The 26932-nt window shown below is 39.8% G+C and overlaps 1 protein-coding gene and 1 long non-coding RNA gene across 2 annotated transcripts; both read left to right on the forward strand.

Moving 5' to 3' along the window:
• Nucleotides 1-4437: 4437 nt before the first annotated feature.
• Nucleotides 4438-10903, forward strand: adm2a (adrenomedullin 2a). Its single transcript, XM_047390527.1, has 2 exons — nucleotides 4438-4535; nucleotides 10501-10903. The coding sequence occupies exons 1-2, from the start codon at nucleotides 4438-4440 to the stop codon at nucleotides 10901-10903; spliced, it is 501 nt and encodes a 166-aa protein (XP_047246483.1).
• A 12229-nt stretch (nucleotides 10904-23132) lies between these two features.
• On the forward strand, nucleotides 23133-24587 carry LOC124883356. The gene is made up of 3 exons (XR_007042173.1): nucleotides 23133-23752; nucleotides 23918-24031; nucleotides 24172-24587. It is a non-coding gene; the product is annotated as an uncharacterized LOC124883356 (long non-coding RNA).
• The last annotated feature ends 2345 nt before the right edge of the window (nucleotides 24588-26932 follow it).

The raw sequence follows: 26932 nt of genomic DNA on the forward strand, positions 1-26932 counted from the left end.
TATTTCTTTGTTTTTCTTCGCATCTCATTTAGCAAGGACTAATTGGCATTGGTACCCTTACATGTATTCTGCATGACCACAGCAGAATACTCCTCAAGTTGTTTATGAACAAAAAATAAACTAGTGGCTCAGTTCAAGTGAAGAATTGTATTTCCAGCAGTAGGCACGCAATCTGGACCTCTGACCAATGATATCAATAGTTCTCAAATTTACATATGTATTAATTAAAAAGGAAATCATTATCAAATAAAAATGTCTTATTAACAAAATTTTATTTCACTTTTTTATGTAACAATCTGAGTTACAAATGTCGTAGAACGCCAACAAATGAAAAATAGAAAACGATTGAGATAAAGCCCTGATTTAATTGGTCTTTGATCAACTGACTGCATCTTCTCAACTATTCTTTTTCCAGCATGTTCCAAAGCCATAGACAAATAATTCTGTGCCACAATTATCTGCATCACATAGCACTGAAGTCGTGTTCACTAATTGCTGGCAAAAAAAAAAGTAAAGAAAGGCCACGACTGTAAAGAGGAACCATGTGTTCAGAGCTCAAAGGGTACCGAATCTGGAGATGAAAACTCTTGATCAACAAATCAGTTATAGCAAAGAAGTGGTTTGTTTTCTCGGCCAGCTTAGACTGATAGCTAAATAAGTTACCTTCAGATATCTGGGCTGGGATTTTTTTTTATGTCATCACTAATCAATAGGGAGACCATGGGTGAAGGTTGTTGTGAGAATAAACATTCACCATTGAGTATGACTGAATCAACACTAATGCTGTTTTGTGAAAGAGGGTGAATAATCAGACTCAATAACACTACATGAATGATGGTGATAAAGTGGTAACACACCTTAAATGGCTACTTCTGTGAGATTTTTTAACTCAGATGGCATTAGGAATGTAATCAAATGGATGACAATTCCAACAAACCTTTAGTTATCATGTACTGAAAATAGAATATAATGGTTTCTGACCTCAAAGTCAGAGCTAAGGTCCATTCGGATTCTCAGAAGTACTCTGCAAATCCTTAAATGGATATTTTTCACTTACCATTTATGATACATGTTTTGGTTGTCTTTAATGGCAGTACATATTTCCCCCTGAGCAAATAAAAATATAACTCTGAGAAAATTTTATAACTGTAGTTGAAAGGTGAAAGCATATCTGCTTGCTTTTCAGTGTCATACGACGACAAATAAATCTAGACTTTATTGGTCTCACAATGGAGAACTTGTCTTCTGCATTTAACCCATCCCTTAGGAAGCAGTGGGCTGCCGTTCTGCGGCACTCCGGGAGCATTCAGGGGTTGAGGGTCTTGCTCAGGGAGCCAGAGTGGCAGGCTGTGGGATTCAAACCAGGGCACTTGAGGGCTGTCCGGGACACAAATGCCCTGCTCTCTAACCACTAGGCCACCACTCTCCACAAGGTACTTAAAGTAAGTAAAAGTCCATAATTTCCTTTCTACTTAATAAGATAATATGATAATATACTGAAGCATACAAATTAAAAATTGTATTACAACATTTTGAAACATTCCTGAAAATAATGTCACTTATCCTCATGCTATGCTATGCAGACATTCTGCACTGATTAAAATCACCTCATCGTGGATGTCTGAGGCAGCTGCAATGGCAGTTCAACCTATTTTGTGACTAATTCAAATGATAATCATTTGTCCATCTGGGGGCATTCAGACTCAGCATACAGCATTGATGGTGACATCACAGCAAAAGTGACCCACTCTGTCATGCTGCTGCAGCACACTCTTTTACACTCTTCATTCCAATACACATGCAACATACAAAATTTAGGAGGCATCCTGAAAGCACATACTTTATAAATCTGGCATGGCTTTACATTCCACAAATTGTACTTTATATGTCCGCATCAAATGCACAAAAAAATGCATTTTTTAAAATATGCCAACATATGAGGCAAAATAAGAAATGGTGTTAATGTCTCAGTTTGTGCCACCACAAATAAGGCTAAACAATCCTGACTTTCAACATCTTTGTTTAAACTGAAGTTACTATAAATATTTCAATTTATTTCAATTATTAATATAGTACCACATAACTTTACAAGATAAACATATTGAGAAAAATACTATCACATCATTCCAAACACATAGAGATTCAAACGTAGTTACATACAATACAATTTGATTCTAGTTATAATACAGTTCACTCAAATCACATTTCGTAAACAGCTTCACATGTGACGAGCCCCAGGTGATTGCACTGAGTAACAGTAAGAAACATAAGATAAACTGAAGGAATTTCCAACATATATTTCTAAGCTAAATAAGGAAGATGACTGACTGATCACTCACTGATGTCTACAGACCTCTGTGTTTGGTTGATTAGCAGAATAAGCCACCAATCAGTGATATTTTAAATATTTATCTACTTATTAGATTAACAAATGGATAAACAAACCAAAAAATTAAATGGATGTGTGGAGAGCCACTGATTTGCCTGTCAATCACCCATCGCTCTTAGGTTATTTCAGCTACACAAAATGGTTTTTATTAGACCATTGACAATATCCTTATCATGGTTCCCAAGAAACTAATGTTGGATAACTGCCTTTGAGGCAGAACCAGGTGTATTTATTATCACAAAGAGAACGAAAGAGAAAAAAAAAAAAAAATTCCTGCGAGTGAGATCTTAGTCATTACTAGAAATTGTAAAAAAAAAAAAATTTAAAAAACATGTTTAAACCTGCACTTTACTTGCACCTGCATGTTTAATGTGTGATTCAATGAGAAAGCATGCAAACAACCTTTTCCATGCTTTATGGCTTTTGCTGAATCATGCAAACAATAGGCCAATTCCTAGCAGGAACTGCAAAACAAAACCTGACAAGAGCAATAAACTACAGGAAGTAAAGGAAATGTGGAGAAAATTAACAGTGATGCCTCTTAATGATATACATGGTTGAAAAGTAAAAGCATAGGGGAGGCAGTGGAAGATTTATGCATCCCATCATATCTGTGCAAAACACTTGGTTTAAGGCGATGATAAGAGATAGGAGAGGGGTTTGGCAGAATTTCTTGAAAATGAGGCTTCATTTCTCAAGTATGCATATGGTGGATTATGATAGCAAAAAGTACGCAGGAGTGAATATACCAGTGCTTATAATGGAAACCTGTCCAAGGTATATGACATCTCTCATCCAATGGCCACTGGACATAGGCACCAGCCCCCTCAATACCCTGTAAGGATATACAGCTAAAGGTTATGAATAGATGGATAGATAAGGGCAATACAATGACCTATTAGCAACAGGAAGTCTTTGATTCCTAATGTGTTTTTGTCATATTTTATCATATATTGTATACTGTAGAGAACTGTGGTTCAGGAGTATCCTTAAGTAAGTTTTGGGCAAGTATTGGCTGAGATGATTTTCCTAACTATTCTAAAGTTCCTACATTACTGAAAGTCTAGTATTTGATATCCAATGTTCAGTCTACAGCAACTATAGTATAAAGCTTTCACACTCTTAACATCCTGTTGGAGTTGGTCTGAACTATTTCTACCACTCAACTCTTACAACAATCAGCTCACTTTTCCAAATGTTTGCTATGACTTTTGGTGTTCATAAATTTTAAATCTACTTTTTTCTAAAAATACATGTTCCCATAGAAAATGATTGGGTAGGCTTATAAAAAAAGAAAATGTATAGCTTGTCAGATAATGCAACTTTTAAATAAATGTTTCAGAGATTTTGAAATGTATGCCTCTGATGAAAGAAAATGTCATCGACCTCTGCCTAATGCTAAAACCAGAGCAGCTTTTTCTGACACAGCAGGCTGAACTGTTACTTTGGTTTACTTATTCATCAGGGATAACTATTTTAATGTGCTTTCAGCTACATTTAATGTTTTTCTCATTTTTGAGCTCATCCCTTTTTGCTTCCAGCTATACACAGTGGTAAATTTTCTCAAGAATGTGAAATACTGGTTACTTGAAACTCCGCCCACTCTCTATTTAAATCCACTATGTCAGTCAGCACTCAGCTTCACACTAGAACTTGATCTTGACCAACAGGATTGGATTCATGGGAATAAGAAGACTTTTGACTGAATCCATAATCTGAGCTCTATCTTAAAGGTAAGACATACCTCATTTTGATAATGAGTGGATATGTATTCAGGTAATTTTTCAGACAAAGATTTTCTATTTCAGTTTTTCAGCAGAAAGTTAATGGGACATTCAGTTTATATTAGAGGGGAAAATCTGCCTATTTAAATGCATGTTTTGACGTTTGTCTTTTAGCATAAAAAACTTTTTTGCATTTTTGTTCTTACTTTCTTTTAAAGTTTTCATTTGCCACAGTTGGAAATCTGAACCCAGCTTCAACCTTTTATTATTATTATTTTATTTATTGTTCTCCCTCCTAGTTACACAGAGAGTGCTTGTCCGGAGATGCGGTCCTTCCTCCCGCTTGTCGTGTATTGCATCAGCCTGCTTTCCCTCCGGCAGCTGTCGGCTTCACCGGCCGGGGAGCGTCCTGACGCAAACAGGTAAGACAAGCTTTACCACCGGCTAATAATGCTTTACTACTGTTTCTCAACTTTCTAAGACTAGAAAAAAAGTCCCCCCATATTGGCTAAGGGGAAAAAAAATGAAATGAACGCCCCTGTCTGCTGTACGTCTAGTTGGAACTGTCACAGCTGGGATCTCATGAAATTGTATGAACAAATTACTAAATGCTCTGTTATGGTTTTGTTTTTAATTGTAGATGTTGAAACACGCATTTTCTCCCAGTTTGGTGATACAGAGATGGTGTCATTTTTTAGTTCAGCTTAATTGTTAAAGTTTCGTTAAGTCTAACTTTCTGCCAGCGTGTCTGACGAGTCACATGAGGGTGAGAGTTTGTAGATTGTTGCTGTTATTTCGCGCAGCTCACAGATAATGAATTCCACAAGGTCAAAGGCTGTCTAGAAATCCAATAAAAACATTTTCTCTTTTATTAACACGATTGGCAAAATTAAAATAACACAGGAATTTTAAATGCTTAAAAGAACACAACAGACAACCCCCGTTTGATCAAATTTAATGATTGTTATTGTATTGTATCTGAAATCTTGAAGTGTTTGTGACCTCATGATATTTTATTGCTGTTATCTCTTCTGGAAGGCATTATCATTCCGCTTACAGAAGTAGTGAAAAAGTTTTCTAGTGTTTTTTGAGATCATGGTTTTAAATTAGTTTTGACTTAAAATAATAATAATTTAACCGTTTCCAAAATTCTACAATTTAAAGCAGATTCACTGTAACCGGGACCAGTTTCCAGGTTTTAGGTCAAAGTGCACTGGATAGTAAATCTGTATGTTTTTTTTTTCAGTTTTTCCATTTTCTTCCTCCATCTTTAAATCCCCAACACTTTCACATGAGTGACAATTTATATGAGGTCTTATTTGAATTGACCACCCAGCGCTTATACAAGGTGGGAAAACCAGTTTGTATGAATGGAGCTCTATAATGGACTATTGTGAAAATGAATGGCACCTGTTCTTTTCCGCCCTTTTTAAACCGCAGGGGTTTTAGTCGAAAGCCCTGCCAAAAGAGATTAGGCAATAGCTTCTAAATCAACCTGTGTGCTTAGAAACAGCCAGTGTCCCCCTTTTTATTGTGTGAGCAGGGTCAGCCAACTTATGGTGTTGCAATATCATCACAGCGGATACCTTATGTGAATTAATATAGATAAATGAGTGTAAAGGGTGCTCTCTACTGGTGGAGTTTGATCTGTGCTCTGTGACATATATTTGTCATTTTCCCTCATAACCAACTTTTTCTATATTTCCATCCATTTTGTGAATCATCAAAGCAACTAAAAACTGATACAGACATCTTCATGTACCATTGACTATTATGAGAGAGTAAGGCAAAAGATTTTCAAGTCATATAAAGTTTGAAGAAGTGAGACAGAAGAATTAACTTATTTCATTATAGCAAAAAAGATTTTTCCGTTGTTTAATTGCTTTCATTAAAATGGCTCGCTAGCGGTAGTTTTAGAACAGTTAGTAAGAGTAATGGGTGGCATTCTTTAGTTTCCCAATGTGTGTTTTTCTCAATCAGAAATACTTCCAAACAGCTAAATCTATCTTTCTCCTAAGCGTAATAAGCTGCCTTTTTTATGCTCCATCTATCTGGAGATAACTATGTTCATTCACCTGCTTCTCATTAGAAGGAATTGAAACTGTAGAAATGCTTTGATGGGAAATATTTAATTTATGAAACTGCATCTTTTTAAAAGCTTTGTATACTTTGAAAGCAGAAACCAGCAAAGGCTCAATTAAAATAAAATCTCTGACCCAAGTTGGAAATGACAAGGTTTTGTCACTGGAAAACCTAAATATAAACCTTGGAGATAATTAAAATACTCAATAAATTTAGAGAATTTTCTTTTTTCTTTTATATCTTATTATGTGATAACTAAAGAACTAAGAAAAGTCAGAGAAAAATCTCCAAATAATTAAACATACATCACACACTCGACACTATAAAGCAAGAGTGATTGGCAGAATAATAATCTTTTAGCAGTTAACTTCTGTGCTGATAATTGAACATTGTAGGAAGCATAACATTATCACACAGTGCCCTCTCATTTCTTATTGATGTTTGTGACCAAGCGCTGAACACCTGCTGCTGAAGCCTTCACCTGCCCAGCACTGTAATCCCCTCAAAAGAGTCTTAGTCCCTCCTTGTTTCCCAAAGGCACATCTTTTTTGCAGTTCCATCCAGTCCACCTGTTCCTTGGATGCTTTCCCTTTCCTCATCTTCCTACATTGCTTTTTTATTATGACGCTAAATTCTTACTCCCAACTCAACTGAGCAAATGATGTCCTGTTACCATCACACGCTGACAGAAGAATAATAACAGACATAACTATTCTACACTTCTTTCGCCTGCTAGACGCTGAGTGGATTTGAACTTGGATTTCTGTCATTCCTTCCATGTTCTGTTTCTGTCCACGTTGTGTCTCTGTAGCCTGATAAGGTAATTCCAAAACCCTGCAATGAAGTCGTGGCAATGCAGAACTTTCCACACTAGGAGAGATTGCATGTTCTTCTGACCACATGCAATGAATCCTCTTTTTTTTCTTCTGAAGTAACCTTTTTTTTTTTTTAAGAGAAAATACTCTCTAAACACTGGACATCTTTTAGATGTTTTTTTAAAGGCTGAATAGTCCCTGTCTTTTCTTAGGCCAGAAAAATGTGTAAAAAACTGGACTTTTGGCTAATAGCTCCCTTTCAGATGAAACAAACAGAGATGTTGAAAAACTGGCCTAATTAGCCCATTTGATCAACTCCAGCCACCTTTCACCCACATTTCAACATTTTTTACTACCTTTTCACATTGTTTAGATGGAAGATAATGTCCTATTTTCTGTTTGTTCAGCAAATCTTTTCTCAGATGGGTAAGTGGGATGTGCAACCAAACAAGTTAAATGGTGCTTTGGTTGTCAAGCACTTTGCAATTCAGATTACAGAAGTGGCAAACAACTCATTGTTTCCAGATGAAAGACATGCCAAGCAGATTTGCAGTTGGACCCATTTGGGCCCTGCTGTGTCTGCATCAGTGTACAATAACATGACAAATGAGTCTGTGTGCTTATGTTGTGCTCCAGGTTTGTTTAAGCATCTGCAAGGTTGCATGATGCCATGTTTTTCTCTATTAAATCATTAACATAGACGGAGTGATCTACAGACCTTCTGAGAAAGAGATAGAATTACCCTCACACAGGGTGACATTCTGACATTCTTTTTTGTCTGTGTAGATATACTCTGCACAGATTTAATAGATCTTAATTTGTATTATTATTATACTAGGATTTTAGCTGAGGCTATTTGTGTTAGTGAAACCATTTTTTGTGGGTCCGATTGAGCAGTTATAGTTCAGGAGCGCGAAAGCAGCGACCAAACAGGCAGAGAATTCCACTCTGGATTATCGTCTTAGACCAAAATTCCAACCTTGGCATTCATAAAGAGCTGCTTTCCACACCACATGGAAGCCCTCACTGTTTGTAGGGGCATGACTTTACATCTGTGCTGTGAGTGTGTGTAAGAGGAGCAGCAATTGTTTCAGAAAACAGAGGTGGCATGTAGCGGTAGCTCAGCTGACGTGGTTAAATGTTTAGTTTATTTATTACAGGGTTTCAGAGATGCCTTTGGATTCATCTCTTTTACTCACTGGCTGCAATCTACTCTATGCTAGTTACTATTTAAACTTTTTACTTCATCTGTCAAGACCACAGGGCGAGAATCATCAGCACCACAGATTACAGTTCTGTCTTTGTATAAAAATGGCATCAGTATATGAGTCACATAAAATATTACCAATGTAAATCCACAATGAAAATAATTTCAATGCCAAGATGCAATGGTGATTGCAGCTGGAGAAAGACACTAAACAAGCATCCAGTAACTAAAATAAAAGTCCCACTGTTTAGATGGGTGATGTGGCTCCATGGCACACCAAGTCTGACCTGAAAATATTTCCTGCCAGTCTCTGGCGCCCCATTATGCAACTGTCTGTCCTTCAACAGCCTCCTATTTGGTCCAAAGGTCTTCATCAGTACCTGTTTGGCTGAGTAAATCACAGCCTTCACATATTGGAGAGGAATGCCAAACCTACTGTACAATGGCTAAAAGCAAGCTCAGCCTTCAGCCTCTCAGCAAGAGTGAAGGTTGGGTGCTAGTGTTGAATCAACACAAGTCAGCATTTCACATGGAGTTATGTTATATTTAGAACAGCTGTGGTGTCTGCCACAGAGAACTCGGTGCTTAATTTTCCTTTTAGATGGAAAAGCAAACATCTGATGCATTTGCTGGGGTGTAGTAGTCAAATGTCATTATGAACATACTTGCTACAGTGCTGCTGACATTAAAATCTCAATAGGTTTACTCCATGTCTGCCAGGTGCAGAGATTTTCCTGTTTGTCCCCCATCCAATTTTTTATCAGTGGTGATGGGTTAGATGCTTAGGGGTTTGACTCTTTTACTGATGAACTGCCTGGTCAAGTTGTAAGAAACGTTCTTGTTCAAACAATGAACAGATGGTAGATCTGTTTGTACTGTTTACCGAGAGGCCAGTACATGATGGCTTTGTTGACCATGTCCTTCCTAGCAGAGAAATTGTCCAAATGTCCACGTTTTAAGCATGGATCACTGAAAAGTAATACAATCTCCAAATAACGGTTAAAATAAAATACCAGTTTTAACTTAACAGGAGTCATTACCATGCACAATTTCACTACAAGAACAGTTAAAACTCCACTGATTGACTTTATATTTTTGCTGTTTTCCCTGGAGCCCTTCAGCAAACCTGAAACAAGTCTTGTCAGGTCTCTTGAGATCCCGTGTCTCTGTAAGATGCCCTGTTTCAATAAAGCGAAACAAAAATCATACACAGAGACTAGAAGTCAGGTGGAGACCTACACAACCAAACCTGACCAAAAGGACAAGACCAAAGAAGCAAGTGGCTGATATAATCTTGACTTTGGATGGCTCTGTTCAGCTTTAAAAAAAGGATGGGGAGCTCTATCATCAAGGGGGATTTTTGAGAAAAGTAGCCCATTGAAAGAAGTTAGTTGATGTGGTTTGGACATCTGATCAGGATGCCTCCCTTAGGTTTTCGTAACACGTCTGACTGGGAGAGGGCCCAAGGCAGAGATGGGTACCTTTCACATTTGAACCAATACAGTTCAGATTAGAAGTATTCCCACCGCTGGTCTTGCACTTTGTGTCACAAATATTGCAGCCAGCGTAATCTGCATCGCATTTTGAAAAGTGGAGCTATACTTTCGAGCACTTTCTATCAGCCATGCTTTGTCACTGTACCAGTGGCAACTGGTACCGAAACATGGTACCGAAACATGGTATCGTTTGATTTTACGTAAATAGGTACTTGGTAGCCCCGACGGAATTCGGTCTGTACCTATAAAAGTACCAAATTCAGTATTCATCTCTAGTCCTAGGGCAGACACAGAAGTTGATGTAGGGACTATATCATCTTTTTTGGACTGTGAATGCCTTGGGATCCCTTAGAAAAAGCTAAAGAGTGCCTCCTCACTCCCAATACACTTACAGGACTTAGCAAATACAGAAAACGGGTAGCAATGTAACCACCCATGAGGAGGCATTGTCCTTGTCTAAGAAGTCTTTAAGCCTTTAGTCCTTTGCATTTTCTGTGGTTTGGCACGATGCATCATAGTGCTTGAGGAGGCTGCCACTGCTGCAGTGTTGCTTTGTGCTGTGGATGTCTGCATTTAATGTTTGCCACTACTGCATTGAGGTGTTGTGTTTTTGGACATTGTTGATACTGATTACGTGACTGTTTTTTCTTGAAAATAATTTTTTGTATTATTTTTTGCTCATTATCATTTGTCCTTCCGCTGCTGTTTATTTTAAGCCAAACGTACACTCAAATTACAGAAACCGAAAAGAACACACTTTAACCAGCTTTCTTTGTTGTCTTTTCAGACTGAATCATGTCAACGAACCTATCGGCCAGGAAAAGGAGATCTCCCCTCCATCAGATGGAAAGTCAAACAGTGTCTCAACATCTCCAGCTACAAACAAATCTCAAAAATGGCTCTCAAGCTTCCCGCGGCACCCACCGGCAACAGGCGTGAGGACGGCCCCTCCTAGCCTGACATGGGCACAGGTCACTGAGGCTTTTCAGATCAAGAGAAGGGCTAAGAGATCTCGTGGTCACTCGAGAGGAGGCAAAAACCACTCTCAGCATGCCCAGTTGAAGAGAGGTTGTGCCCTAGGAACATGCCATATGCAGAACTTCAGCCATCGTCTTTATCAGCTCATTGGTAAGAACGGCAAGAAAGATTCATCCCCCGTAGACACAAGGAGCCCTCATAGTTATGGATGAGCCAGGCAGCACCTAAAGCATGTCTAGGCAGGTATTTAGTCCACAGATATCCTGACCTATTTTAGAAGTCTGTTCCTTTTACTGTTTACTTGATTGATTAATTTTTAAGGTTAATTTTAAGATCACAATGGGCCAAATCCACTCCAAGGCTCTTCAATGCCCTCCACTGGTGTAGTTCTGGTTGCCAACCGACTCCCATAGCATAGTATTTTGCTTTTCCCTGATCATACACTTAAGCCCCTAATATGGATTAGAAGTTGCACCATGTGCTGGAGACCTGTCAAAATCAATGTACTTCTGAATACTTTTTCAGCAGCCAAATTAACCCTTTTACCTCACTATCGGCTTTGAAGTTCATACGCAGTTAAGATGTGAACTTGGGGATCACCATAATAGTTATAGACGTTTGTAGCTGAACTAGGAATTCATCCCTCAGAAGGACTTTATGTTTCTGGATTCATTTTTGAATTTGAGATCACTCCCAAAAGGGTCTTTTAACAGAATCAAACATTGTGAATTAAGACTTCAACACCCTACGAAGGAAATGAAGAGAGTCAGCATACAAGGAATTGGTTACTGAGTCCAGAAAAGATCTGTTTTCAATTTTGTGCTTCACATAGTTGAAAAAGTGGCAAGGTGAACATTATAGTAAGATTAGCATTGCATTGCTTGAATGCTTACTCACCATATGCCAAAAAAAAGTATTTTAGAGATTTAAAAAATACATTTTGTAAACATTTACATTGCAACAACCCTCTTCATTGTACAGCTTTGTGGCCCAGCACATGATGCGCTTCCAGTTTTCAACAGTTTACAAGCTAAACTCTTTTAGTCGTTTATGTCATCCAAGTCGAATCCACTGCAAAGATGCAGTGGGCAAAATCAGAAATAAGTAAAATACTCTAGTAAAACTTATACTTTGAGATTTGCTTTTCAACTATGTAATGTGGTGTTACAAAGTGGGTTTGAAATGAAAGCCACACTGACCAAAATGTTAGATGTAACAGTGCCCAGTTTTAAATATGAACACAAATAGCCTAGCACCAACAAAAATGCATGCCCCAACATTTTGTTGTCTTTTATTTCTGTCTGTCTCTAAAATGGTGGGCAGATGATGGAGTAAAAATTGCTGGGGAAAAAGATCTTATTTCACTACCATGTTATAATTTGTTATGTCTTAAAGTTTCCAATTACCCAGCCTTCCGTTTTTATATCCACTTAATCTTGTTTAGGGTTGTCAGATGGGCCCTATCCCAGCTATGAATGGGCAAGTAGCAACAGCCTGTATGAGTCGCCAGTCCATCATGAGGCTAAGGATTTCATCCTAGAGCTAGCCATTGTATCACATTACCACTACTAAAGTTTCCACACCCACCATAATAACCTAATCTCATAAGTTTGAGATGCACCAATAAATAGGCCAGATGGTAAAATCAGCCTGATTTCCCTTAATGGACCCTGAGTGCTTGGAGGTTGAAACAAACAGGGAATGATTCAAAATCTGAATCAGCAGGTCAGACCTCAACAAAACCTGGAAATCAATATTAGCCAGCAGGAGTCTGATTGGTGCATCTCTATTAGCATTACAAGTATATATTTTATTAAATCTAGAATGGAAGACTTAACTATGTGGTATTGTTGGGGTACTATTTAAGTAGGAGCAATTATTATTATTGTATGATATTTAGTTTACTATGTTTCCGTTTAAAAATTTAGAAATCCTGAAAGAGCATTAGTTAAATCTCACCAAATACCTGGAAATACTTGACTAATGGAGTGGCCTTACAGTATGTGACCCACATGATATGAGAGCATGTTTATTTTTGTCTTATTGTATTTTCCGCTGTCTTTATTTTTTCCATATTCAGTTTATTTTTTTTCATCCTGGCTGTAATCCATTTAGACAGGAGGTCAAATGGTAATAGCCAGCTTAGTCTTCAATCTAATCTGTTCAACGGCTTGCCGAGGTAAATCATGCCTTTCTCTCGTAATGAAGCTAATCAATGTCTCGTGACAGATCATTAAACGGCTTTTGAAATACCAACCCAAAAACATCTCTCTACTTTTTAAAAATGTATGTTTTCAGCCACCCTGTGTTTGGTGAGTTTGAACTGCTAGCCTTATCACTGTTTTGCTTTGAGAGTATGTTTATGGGACGTCACACATTGCGTCATATGGAGTTGTGTTAGCGAACTGCATCACAGCCGATAGAAAACAGGCACAGCATTTTCAAGGTTATCCATACAACTTGAATCTCAATGTTGAAGAGCTAGTGATGGCAGGATGAGGTGCTTCCTGTAAAAGTTGCCTTGTTAGATTATCTATGAATGTCTGCAAAGATATATGTGCACCCATGTGGCGTGAGGAGGACTGTCGAGTGCAACCTTTTAATATATATTATGCTGTTCTATTTATACAATGTATGTATTTAAGGATTTAAGTTATCTTTGTATGACAATGCCTAAATGTCATCGAGAACTATTTATCTTTTGTTTCCATTGCTCCTTATCACAGTAGGAAATATGTTTTTGACTGTAGTTCAAATGTTACTGTTTCACCATGTTCTTCAGTCTTTAAAATAAAGAACTATACTGTGGAGTGACAGAGTGCTGAGTATATTTTAAGTGTTTGTGCATAAACTTATTATATTTTTCATGTTACCTATAAAGATGATTTTGAAGTTGAAGGAAAAGACATTTGCTTTTTTAAGATTGTACAAATAAAACTGGGTTTAGGTCTGAACTTTGACAGGGCCATTTTAACACACAATAGGTATTCTATTGTAGCTCAGGCGGTATGTTTATGGTCGTGGTTCTGCTGAAATGTGAATCTCCACCCATGTCTCAAGTCTTTTGCAGCCTCTAATAGGTTTACTTCCAAGTATAAAAAATGTGCCTACTGAAGAAAAGCATTCCCACAGCATAATACAGCCACTACCATGTTTCACAGTGGAAATGGGATGTTTAGAGTGTCGTGCAGTGTTATTTTTTTCCCCATAAATAGTATTTTGCTTGTAGTTTCAATTTGGTCTCCTTTGACCACAGCACCTTTAATCAGTTTTAATTTCCTTGAGATGGCATGTGATATACTTCATGAAGTTATTTTTAGACTCTAGTGGCCTTTATTATTTTTTCAAAGTATTTTTTGACAGTAGTTAGACAGGAAATGGTTTGGAAAGTGTGTGGTAAGGGAGTGCAGAAAGCATCAACGGATCGGGATTTAATCCCACAACAGCCTACGTCGAGGACTGAGGCTTCCGTACATGGGTTGCGCGTTTAACCCCCCTTTCACCACCTAAAATCCCAATGAAATACATTAAGGTTTGTGGTTGCAATGTGACCAAATTTGTAAAAGTTATGATTGAATTTGCAAGGCGCTGTAAAGACTTACAGTATGTGATACCTCTTCCTATTGTTCATTTTGACTGCCCTCCATATTTCCATGCCTCAATTGCACCGACTCAAATGTCACAACTAAAGTCAATCATTACATAATTACGTCTAATGGAGGACACAGAACATTGTGAATGAAAGATCAAGAGATCAGGACATGGTCTGATAGCATCCACACTCGTATGACGGCACCTGGTTAATGAATGATGGAGGGACTTTGACCAAAAGCAGGACAGGGATTTGGTGTTCAGAGGGAGGTGGGATTAAGGGGGAGGGGGCTGAAAGGTAAGAAGGGACAAATAGATGTGTTAACCCTTGACAGGTTTGAGAAATGTTCCTTTTTGACATATTTCTTGGAGACAAATGCTTTGGAAGGTGGATGTAGTGTTCATTTGCATCATTTCCTGACAACACTGTGCTTAATTAATTTAGTCCAGTTAATTGCCAAAACATTTCAGTATGTGATATTTATATGTTTGCTACAAACAGTTGTCTTTCACTGCCTCATTCTGCCTTGCATCACATATTGAAAGGTTTGGTACCAATTGGTTCTTGTCAAAATTATGTAGATCCTAAGAAGTTGCTTCAATGCTGCATGCAGCCAAAAATATTGTAAATTATACTTGATTTTCAAATTTTGTTTTTTAATAAGAACCAATAAGCAAAAGAGGACAATGCACTTTTTAAGTAAACATTATAGAGCTTCTTTTTAGAGTCATAGTTGAGCTGGAGTTCATCTCAGCAATAAATTTGCAAAAGATGGATTTTGATCACGGCCTTTGCTTGACAAAGAGCTGCAGCAGATGACAATATACACAAATACTATACACCAAAGACATTATTATGTCATACTGTCCACCCTGGATGCATGTCTGCCAGCAGAAACTGTTGCAGAGAAGTGTAAATTATCTCCTTAGATTTAAAATGAGGCTTTCTGTTAACTTTATAACTTTAAAAATCAGAATACTATTATAAAATGTGATAATAGTATTCAATTCATGTCTTAGCAGGTGATGAGAGGTGAGAAAGCAGTGCAAATCCCCTAAGACTGTCACTTATTGAAGGATTTGGTCAAGTGACTCCATGTATAGGTGACTTATTGCTGTGGTTTCTGACCTGGTGGAAACTCACAGCGAGATGTTTATGCTGCCTAATGGAAAAAGAAACAACATTTGACACATGGCAGATTTGCACAAGGTTTCCTCCTGTTTAGTTTCCACAGCAATTAGGGGATTCCAGTCTTACACAAAATGTTTTTTGTTGGACCCTAATGACAACTGATCAGGATTACAACGTGTGCAGAGTTTTACCATAAAAAAAGCGAATTTGAAGATATTCCCATAAATTATTAAGCTTTCTCTCAGTATTTTTATTTATCAAATTAATGAAGAAGGTTGCAAATACAGATCAATGAAACAATACTTGCCTCTTGAATCTTTCTGCTGTACTTGCTTTTTTGTCTCACTTAAATGTTCCAGATCATCAAACAAAATTTATTATTAAACATAAATAACTTGATTAAATAAAAATGCAATTTTAAATAAGAATATAATTTATTAAGGAAGGTTTGTGCTATCCTTGGCAGCAACAGCTGCCATTCCATTTTGTAATGACTTGCATTGACCGTTTTACATCTAAGTGGAGGACGTTTGACCTAGTCTTCCTCGCCAGATTGGAGGGATTTTGAGTGGTCTGTTAAGGTCATGCCACAGCAAATCAATTAGATTTAAATTGAGTTCCTTTGGATTTAAAATTCTTGGTTACAATAAATGATGGCATGCTGATTTACATCCTGAAGCAGAAAGACGACCTCAGACCTTCATACTTCCTCCCCACATATAACTGTCTGTATGATGTTTTCCTATTCTGAAATGCTGTCTTAGTTTTGTACCAGATTGAACAAAATGCTTTTGGTGCTTTGGTGACAATTTGCCTATCACTGTCTTGAGCATTAAATACAATATAATTTGGAAAGAACTGTAACTCTACACAAATTACACACTGAGCTTAGACTGGTTCTCTCCTTAGCTGGCAAGGTCCTCTTAGGAAATACCTAAACACTGAGTGTGTACAGGCCAGCTTGGAAAACATCTTTATATTTCCCTGGAACAAAGTGATCATCAATCCATATTGCGACATTTTAATCAGCATTTACCCCAACATCCCAATCATATACTGTCACATAATAAATATGATTTTGTAAGAGCTAAAGTTATTTAAATAAAACCATACGTATGTATGCATACACACCAGATTCCACACTGTCATTATTCATTAAAACAATGATGAAGTCCCAATGGAACAACTTTGTGTGAAAAGTAAGTACACCCTCGTGAATTCCACTGGGATTTGAGAGAGAAAGCAGATGCTTGTCTGGATTGGTTCCCAAGAGGACGCCTCTATTCTCTAAAAAGAATATGGCAGCATTACTTTGGTTTGGAAAGTTATATCTCAGTGAACCACAAGACTTCTGAAACAAGCTTCTTTATGCTGAGGAGACCAAAGTAGTGATTTACCATAAATCACAGTGCTATGTTTTCAGAAAACCAAACACACCATACTTACATCATTACACTGTGTGTAACAGACTCTCAGTATAAATGCAACTGGTCTTTGAAGGTCTCAAAAGGATGTTTAGAGAATTTGTGAACAAAAAGCATCAGGAAGCACAGCAGGTAGAGAAGGGACAAAGTTGTGGAGGGGTTTCAAACTGGAGTTAAGCTATAAAACAAAATCTCAAACTTACAGATGCACTGTCTGAAAATGGAATGAATTTGGCTCTGCTGAAAAGCTATTAATAAAAGGCCATACATTAATCAGTAAAGCAGTCAAGAGATCTCTGGTAACTCTGGCAGAGATCTGCAGCTCAGGTGGGAGAATCTGCTCACACAACAACTATTAGTTGACTCTTACTTGAGCAAATATGGCATTTATAGAAGAATAGAATAAAGAAAAGAATAAGGCCATAGTTGATATAAAGCCGTAAGAAGTCCTGATTCCATATTGGAATATTTACAGGTAATGTAAGGAACACAGCAAAGAAGGTGATACACTCAAAACTGAGCTTTTTAGTTCTAAACTGAAAAAGCTATGTGAGGAGGGAAAAAGGCATTCCACTCTGAACACACCCTCTCATACTCCAAGCTACAGTAGAATGGTTTAGATCAAAGCATTTTCGTGTGTTAGAACGACCCAGTCAAAGTCCAGGCCTAAATCCAATTGAGAATCTGTGACTTTATAATGCTCTTCATCCAGTCTGACTGAGCTTCAGGTATTTAAGCTCTGTATGTACAACACTGTATTTATATTGAAAGGTGGTTCTGCAAAGGATTCACATGCTGGACTGAATAATGCATCATTATCCTTTTAGGCACTACTCTACATGAAATGTTTCTGGAAGTAATGTGACAAAATGTGAACACTGTATTTCTCAACATGACATTAATTTGCATTGCTAAAAACTGTTGTTAATAAATCTGTGTTTAGTGTTTTGTATACCTGGCATTGCAGAGGGAGTTTACCAAACTGTTTTGTCTTTGAGTATGCACTACTTTGTGTTGGTCTATAACATAACCCCCACAACAAAATGTTTTTGGTTACAATGTGACAAACTCTGAAGAAGTTCAACGGGTATTATATATTTTTTTTGCTAATTACTTTCTGCTATTGTAGAATATGTATTCTATCAAATCCAAGGATGCATGCGATTCTCCATAGGGTGAACAGGAGGATCCCTGCTGATTGGTGCAGTTTAGACAAAGTTTATCTTCCTGACATCTCATGGTCAGGCAGACAGACAGAGTGAATGAGAAGCCATCAACTGGTCCTGCTAAAAGCTCCAGAAAGACTATTGAGAATTCAAACATGGACACATGCAGAACCCTCCAGCTCACTTGAGTGGTGCAACCCACTACATATAATTGGTTTTATGGCAAACAATGACCTTTCAATGAAATGACAGTGTTTTTTACCGTGTCCTGTCCGGCAGAGTATTGCTCAGAATTGTTGTCTGAGTGCCAAGAAATTGCCCAACATATTTACTTTCACAGGCAGAGCATCACAGCTAATGCTTTAAAGCTCTGCTTGATATTTATAAAAGAAACTTTATGATAAACGTCTTTGGGAATATTTCAATTGTTACGGACACGGAGACTGAAATGAGAAGGAAAACGGAAGCTTGAAAAAGAGAGAGATGGGGCAAAAGGGAAAAAGGGGAGAAAAGAAGGAAAGAGTGGAGGAAAGAAAGAAGAATGAAGAGAATACAAGATTACACCCTGCTTGCTTATACACCTGCAGCTGTTTTTTTATTTTTTATTTATTTTTTTAACAAAATAGCACACAGTATTTATGAATGTAAAATGTACTTAGTGAGAGGTGCAGCCCAATATAAAACATCTGTGTATCTGTCAACACCTGAAGCTTAACACCTGTGAGTATGAGTGTGGACGCGCTTTTGTATACAAGGTTTCTCCACAGAAATATGCAATAGGGAGTTTGAGGACCCACCGACCTGCCCCGTGGTCCCAGGGCGGACACTGAGGACATCCGAGCCACAGTCATCCAAAGGCCCCCCAAAGCACAGGAACCCCAGGAGAACCACCGCCGGGACTACCGCAATCCCCCCAGAGAAGAGCAGTGGAGAGTCCCGGGGGAGCCACCCAGCAGCGACAATGCAGAAGGCCCAGGGAGCCGCAGCGACGAGCCCACAGGCTCCGCCGGCAACCGTCCACGCCCGAGCAGATCCAGCCATGGACCCAGAGACCCAAGACCCCGGGACACACCACCCCCGAAGCAGAGGCCTGACAGAGCCCAGGGGTCCAGGCCCCGGCAAGCAGCCACCGGGAGTGAGCCAGCACACACCAAAGCACCCGGCCCCGGACACCGAGAACCACAAGTACACCAGCAGGCAGAGACTCCAACACAAAAAACAGGCACTCACAGTCACAATCACCCACTCCCACCCTCATGCATACACATAAAATCACTCGCACCCAACGTAAAGACAAACAACAATGGACGTCATACACTTATTCACACTCCCCATGCATACACTATACTCCCAGGTCCAGGCGCCGGTACCCCCTAGGGGCAACCAGCCATCGGACCCAGGAGGTGGTCCCCTTCCCTCCTGGGGCAGAGACAGGCAGGCAGCACCTGTAAAATACATTTACAGTATTTTAATAGATTCTGTGATTTTAAACGAGAGCATTTTTGCAAAGTGCATTTGCACATGACTGTTAAAATCAACACATAATTTTTCTTCATGAACATCACTGAATGCCAACAAACCACCTAACACAATTACCTGGTCTACAGAATATTCCCCTGGCCACCAACACAAGTCCATCATCTCTGCTACATGCCATTTACCTTTGAAGTCCAAACTTCAATCTAGGAATGACATCACGTCCTGTATGCTGATAACAACTTATAATACCAGACCAGTTCTGCTCAGTGATCTGAAGGTGCTGGTGGGGTGGTAGGCAGGTAATTTTTGGTCGCACAAGCACCAAAAAAAAAAATAGGACATACAGTATATATCCATTTATCTTACAGTTGCACCCTGAATTAGTTTTCAAGTGCATACCTGCAAGTCCAGTCAGTTTGCTTTTTCAATCTCTGAGTACTGGAGGGCAGCATCAGAACATGAAGAAAGAAAAATGTCTGAAAAGTGGACTAGAACAACTGGGATCTGGATGTTAGGAGTAGCTCTGTGGGATGTGGGGTGTGGTTTCTGCTTGCTTCCCAGAAATGCCATCAGGCGTTAGTTAATTGGTATCTGTGAAATTTGGAAGCTTTGTTTACACCTCAGAGCCTTTGTTGTTTTCTTGGACACATTCCTAAGCTGTTTTTGGGAAACTGGCCACTTGGCTGCTTTGTCAGCCCATACAAAATGAAGGAAACTCAAAAGCACTTAAGCCAGCAACACTTTATAGCATGAGATCATGACTAACAAAACCATATCCCAGTGAAATGTGCCAAATATTATACTCTTGTCTGTCCATGTATGGTCATTGTTCAATTCAATTAAATTCAATTCAATTCAAAAATACTTTATTAATCCCAAAGAGAAATTAAATGTTGTTATAGCTCATATTATGAAGGTTTCCTCAAAGAGCCATTGTAGATGCTGATGGCTGTGAGCAGGAAGGATCTCCTGTAGCGCTCCGTCTTACAGCAGATCTGAAGAAGCCTCTGACTGAAGACACTCTGTTGTTGTAGGACAGTCTCATGAAGAGGATGCTCAGGGTTCTCCATAATGTTCTTCATTTTATGAAGAATCCATCTTTCCACAATGATCTCCAGAGGTTCCAGAGGAGTCCCCAGAACAGAGCCAGCTTTTTTTATCAGCTTGTTGAGCTTTTTTAAGTCCCTGGTTCTGATGCTGCTTCCCCAGCAGATGTTGGCAGAAGAGATCACACTCTCCACAACAGACTTATAGAAGATATCCAGCATCTTGCTGCAAACACCAAAGGACCTAAGCTTCCTCAAGAAGTACAGTCTGCTCTGTCCCTTCTTGTAGATGGCTTCACAGTTGCATCTCCACTCTAGTCTGTTGTCCAGGTGAACACTGAGGTATTTATACTCCTCCACCACCTCCACTTCTTCTCCCATGATAGAAATAGTTTTTGACTTATTCCTGTTTCTCTGAAAATCTACAATAATCTCCTTTGTTTTAGTCACGTTCAAAATGAGATGATTGTTTCCACACCATGCCACAAAGCGGTCCACCACCTTCCTGTACTCAGCTTCTTGTCCATCTCTGATCCACCCCACGACTACAGAATCATCCGAGTATTTCTGCAGATGACAAGAGTCTGTCTTGTACTGGAAGTCTGAGGTGTACCGAGTGAAAAGGAATGGTGAGAGTACAGAGAATGGTGCTCCTGTGCTGCTGACTACCTGGTTAGACTCACAACCCTTCAGTCTCACAAACTGTGGTCTGTTTGTCAGGTAGTCTTTGATCCAGGAGATTGTTGAGGCCTCCACCTGAGTCTTCTGGAGTTTCTGACAAAGCAAATCAGGTTGGATTGTATTAAATGCACTGGAGAAATCAAAGAACATGATCCTCACAGTGCTGCTGGCTTTGTCCAGATGACAGTGGGTTTGTTGAAGCAGGTGTATGATGGCATCTTCAACTCCAACTCCACAGCGATAAGCAAACTGAAGGGGGTCCTGATGGTTTACTGTTTGCTTACTCAGGTGGGCCAACAGGAGTCTCTCTAGGACCTCCATGATGTGAGATGTCAGGGCAACAGGTCTATAGTCATTGAGGACTGATGGGTGAGAACAAGACATGGAGAACAATGGGAACAAGACAGGAGGTCTTCCACAACACCGGAACCTTCTTCTGGGCCAGGCTAAAGTTGAAGAGGTGCTGCAGAATCCCACAGAGCTGCTCTGCACAGGCCTTCAAGACTCTAGGGCTGACATGATCTGGACCTGCAGCCTTATTCCTATTCAGTCTCTCCAGTTGTCTCTTCACCTGACTTCTTGAGACACACAGGTGGAAGGGGGAAGCAAAGGAAGCATCAGCATCTTCTGATATGGTTGAAGGCAAACATGTAGAAGCAGAAGGGTCTAGGGCTGAGGTGCTTCTGTATAATCCTCAATAATTCTCTGTCTCCCTCTCTGAAGGCTCTTTTTTTCTTGTTAAGCAGGTCCTTCAGGTCACTGGTGATCCAAGGTTTATTATTGGGGAAGCATCTCACGGTTCTGGTGGGGATGATGTTATCCACACAGAAGTTTATATAGTCGGTTACACACTCAGTCATGCATTGATGTCCTCTCCATGTGGCTGGCACAGTGCGTCCCAGTCTGTAGCCTCAAAGCAACCTTGCAGAGCTTCTTCAGCTTCCTGTGACCATTTTCTCACAGTCCTCTTTATTACAAGTTGCCTCTGAACAAGGGGCTTATATTTTCGAGCAGTTTTGTTTTGTTTTCTCTGGTACAGCAGCTGACAAATTGTTGAAACGTTGGAAGTGTAGCAGAGAGTGAAGCATGGTTAAAATCACCAGAAATTGCCACAAAAGCATTGGGGTTTTGTGTCTGTAGCTTAGCAACAACTGAGCTGATGGCATCACATGCAGTGTCAGCAACAGCGGAAGGTGGAATAACTGGTGAACTCTCTGGGTAAATAATATAGACGAAAACTTACTGCCAACAGTTCAATATCTGGACTGCAGAGATGACACTTCACAGTAACATGTCCTGGATTACACCATCTGTTGTTCACAAGTACTGCCAGTCCACCTCCTTTACATTTGCCGCTCCTCTTTAAATCTCTGTCTGCTCGTATGGTTAAAAAGCCCGACAGAGAGACACTGGAGTCGGGGATATGATCCTGCAGCCATGTCTCTGTAAAACACATGATACTGCATGCCCGCTACTCTGGCTGGGTCCTTTGTAGGGCTTGGAGTTCATCCAACTTGTTTCCCAACGATCTCACATTGCCCATCAAAATCGACGGAAGAGATGGTTTGAACTTCCTCCTTCTCTCTCTTCTCTTAGCTCCTGCTCTGCATCCACAATGCCATGAGTCTCCCTTCCTCTCCTTTTCAACTCATCAGGGATTTGGGGTTGTAGCTGAAGTATTATTTGAGCGTTTGAGATATTAATCAGCTGCTCCCGGTTGTAAGAAACAACCTCGTTGCCATGGCAATGCATCATAACAAATGTCCAAAAATAGAAAGTATTAAGAAAAATCCTCCAAGCTGCACAGCATCCGACACTGGAGTGGACAGTCATCCAAAAAAAATCAACTGTATCCACCACAAGAGGAATAGTTCCCAAAAAAGAATAAATCACAATCAAAAGTAACAGAGCTACTCCAACCTGCTGCCACCTTGAGCGGCGCAATTCTAGAATGTGGCCTTGTTATTTATGTGATTTATTTGTTTTATTTGATTTATTTATTTATTTGTTATTTATTTATGTGGCCTTGTTATTTTGTGACTTTTACAGTAACTTTGCTTAGTCAGATTTCAAATCAGGGAATGACGTCACACCCCACCTGAGCATGTTCTGGTTCCAAGTTAGATATGGTACTGAAAATGGTATTGTTTTATAACCTTTTACCACTATGTTAGCAATACAGGTTGATGTATGGGGTATGTATTTTTCACCCTATTCTGTCAGTGGTTATAAATAGTTTACACCTGCAACTGTTATTACGTTTTTATGCACTGCTAAATTATGTAACACTTTAACTCTTCATCTTCTCCTCAGGTCATCCAGACTCTTATTTCCAGTTCCATCCTGCAGGGAGTGTTTAGTAATGGTGAGGCACACAGTCGAAGGCCTTGAGGGCGTCAGATAAGAAAGCTGCAGAAGTCTCTGTTTCACCAACAGAGAAGACTGTTTGGTCTGTTGTTTGTGAGAGAGCGCTACATTTCATAGCTTTGATTATGACAGATGATTGTGCTTTACTTTTTAATGAATATGCTGTTCTTGAATGGTAAGGACAATTATGCTTAGACTGTATCTGAACATTGATATGGGTACAATGATCATTTTCATGTTTAAGGTGTTTGAAGTGTGGTTTTTATGGGTTTATTTGTCGTACCCACCGAGGTTGTGTGTAGGAGGTTGTGTTTGTGCTGATTTTTCTCTCTCCCTACAGGGTGTGATTGGCAGGTGCAGCTTTGCAGGTGTTATTTGTTGACCCCAATCAAGAGGGCTTCTTTAGGAGCAGGAAGCAAGAGAGAGGCGTCCGATCGTTATCTCTGCCAGCGTGGTAACCTGAGCGTTGTCTGCAGTTCTTCTGTGTTTCATGAGCCTGCTCTTACCCGAGTCTCTGTTCCTGCCTTTTACAGATTAGATTCCTCTGCTAACCTGTCCTGCATTCTATGCCCCTGTTCTTTGTGTTTTGCGCAGGCGAGCTCCTTGGAACTCCTCCCTGCCGATCCTGCCATGAGTCTCCCTTCCTCTCCTGTCTCCTGCCCTATGAATCAGAAAATACTTCCTGAAAACTCCAAAATATTGATCGCCTGCCTGTCCACCCTCCAACACTGCTCACTCTGCTCAAGTGCTGCCACTCAGAGGATCATACAAAGAGAGATTCAGAACTGAGTACCCCCGTGCCACTCCTGCCAAACTCAGCCTCTGTAGGGGAACTTACCTCCCCCAACAAGCCTTTGTCCACCGTCTACAGTGAGCTAGTCTCACTCCTGTCCTGCACAGCCTACATTGAATTCATCCAAACAAACAATAGCCTCTCACCTCTCTTCCTCAGTGCCAACCCAGACCCCGGTGTTCTGATTCAACCCTGTTGTGCTTCAATAAACATGTTAAATTGCTATTCTGCCTCTGTGATTGTTTCCCATACTCACAGTCATTTAATTAACCATATGACAGAACAATCTCACCATCCAGACACAATTACAGAGTGCCATTTCCCACCAAGGCATATTACTCAGACAGCATGAGTCACTTCTCCATCCCCTGAAACAACAACAAATTGTTAATTACATTACTTACCAGGTCCAGGATGTCGTTTCCACGTTTCCTTGTCTCCTTGTCTCCCTACTAACCCTGCTCCATGTTTCCTTCGGCCCGGCCCTCTGTCAGCTCAATCCAGACCTAACCAGCTGCTTGTGAAATAATTTCACCTCCCCGTGAACCATTCTCTGGGGACCCCAAGAAATGCAATGCACCCTTCTTTTCTGGCACTCTCCCCACTTTTTTCTGAACACCGCAAGCAAGATTTTGTACGTCATTGATCTACTAAGAGACAAAGCATTAAGGTGGGCAGAAACTATCAATGATGAAACAACCATTCAGTACTACTCTTTCAGCGGAAGGGAATCAGTGATTACTGAAATTATTTAAACAGACCTTCTTCCTAAACTTGAGTGAAAAAGAAGCAGCGAAGAAATCATGGATATTAAAACTAGGCACCAGGTATGTGGCTAAAATGGCCATTGAGCTCTGCATATTTGCCTCTGAGTCTGGTTGGAACTCTCCCGCTCTTAAAGGAGCCTTCCTAAATTCACTCAATGATAAATTGAAGGATGAACTGGCCTGCTGTGATTTAGTCCTTACAGGAATGAATACATTTATCGATCTGCATAGATAGATAAATCTATGAGGGAGAGAACCAGGGAAAAGAAGACCAAAAACAGTTCAGTTCCTAGACAGCTTTTACTCGTTTACCTCCTGTGACATCATCAAGTCCCAACTCTCAGAGAGCCGAAAACCATGAGACTCTTGAGCCTTTGCAAATAAGTAGTGCCCGGTTATCCCCCGAAGAAAAACAAAAGTGTCTGAACGCCGGTCAGTGTTCCTACTGCGATGTTTCTTGTCATATTCGCCTCAATTGCCCAGTGCGCCCAAAAGGTCTGGCCCGCCAGTAGATCCAGGAGTACTGGTGGGCACTATTCATCAGACCGATCACCTCCGTTTCCATGGGGATATGTAGCAAAGCCCTTTGCTGTGATGACTGGAATATTAACCTTTGGCCAACACTAACTGCACCTCTGGGAAGTTCTTTCAAGGCACTTTGGAAAACCCTTTCTGGTGACCACCTCATAAAGCTCATGGAGAGAATAACAAGAGAGCAAAGCAGTCAAAGCAAAGGGTGGCTAGTTTGAAGAATATAAATATACCATGTTTAGAGTTATTTTACATTTTTTGTTTACTTCTTAATTCTATGTTAATTCATAGCTTTGCTGCCTTTAATAAAAAAATCTACAATGTGAATAGTCATGTAAATACAGAGGCCCATTAAGTGAGAAAGTGTATCTAAACCTTTTGACTGGTAGTGTATGCCTTTTCAACTAGAGCACTCTGTGTCCCTTTAAAGTTTTGGGCCAGATCTTCAAAAGGTTTGCATGTGCAAAACCACACAAATCCTTAAAAATTGCTGGCAACACACCCACTTATTGCACGTGCAAGTTTTGTCTATTACAAGTAATTTAGCGCCCCCTATTTGGGATCTTTGAAGATCAGGGCCTTTGTGTGCTATTACCTTCCATTCCAATTGCATTTTTGACTGCACTAATATTAGCAATTAAAATTTTTATTTTGTTTTCCATTGTGTGAAGATATTTCTGTCATAGTTTTATCGATTGTTTTGACCCACATGCAGAAAGCAATCAGGAGACCGATGAAGTTTTACAAGAGGTTTTATTTTACAGTGAGCAGGTAAAGGAAAGTGGAGCTGAAACCGGAAGACAACTGCAAGGTAAGTAGACAGAGATGGTGAATGTAACAAAATAACAAAATCTGTCTTACTAGGGAGTGGGGTTGATCCGCCAGGAGGGGGTGAGACAACAATGGAACTGCACACTGAGATGAACGGAGCTGGTAGGTACTTGGACTCACTTTGAGGTACTCTGAGGTTCGGCTGATGATGTTATTGTGTGGGAGGGTGGACAGGGTTCGCTTGTGGTGGTCTGTGGTTGTTCCAGGAAAGGCACCGTCAGAATAGCCACCAGCTAGTAACTTAGGAAGCAAAGTGTTGGCAATCCAGGTATAATCCACGTGGCTAGGAAATCCTTCTCCAGTGACAAAAACATCCAACTTGATGAGGATTCTTCAAAGACAAGGTCAGGCATAGGAATCCAGTCTGCAAAGAGAATGCAAAGAGAATAACAAGCTTAGGCAAACTGTGTCTTGAGTCAATACCACTGAGGGC

Source organism: Girardinichthys multiradiatus, chromosome 17 (assembly GCF_021462225.1).
Source record: "Girardinichthys multiradiatus isolate DD_20200921_A chromosome 17, DD_fGirMul_XY1, whole genome shotgun sequence".
Classification (NCBI taxonomy): domain Eukaryota; kingdom Metazoa; phylum Chordata; class Actinopteri; order Cyprinodontiformes; family Goodeidae; genus Girardinichthys; species Girardinichthys multiradiatus.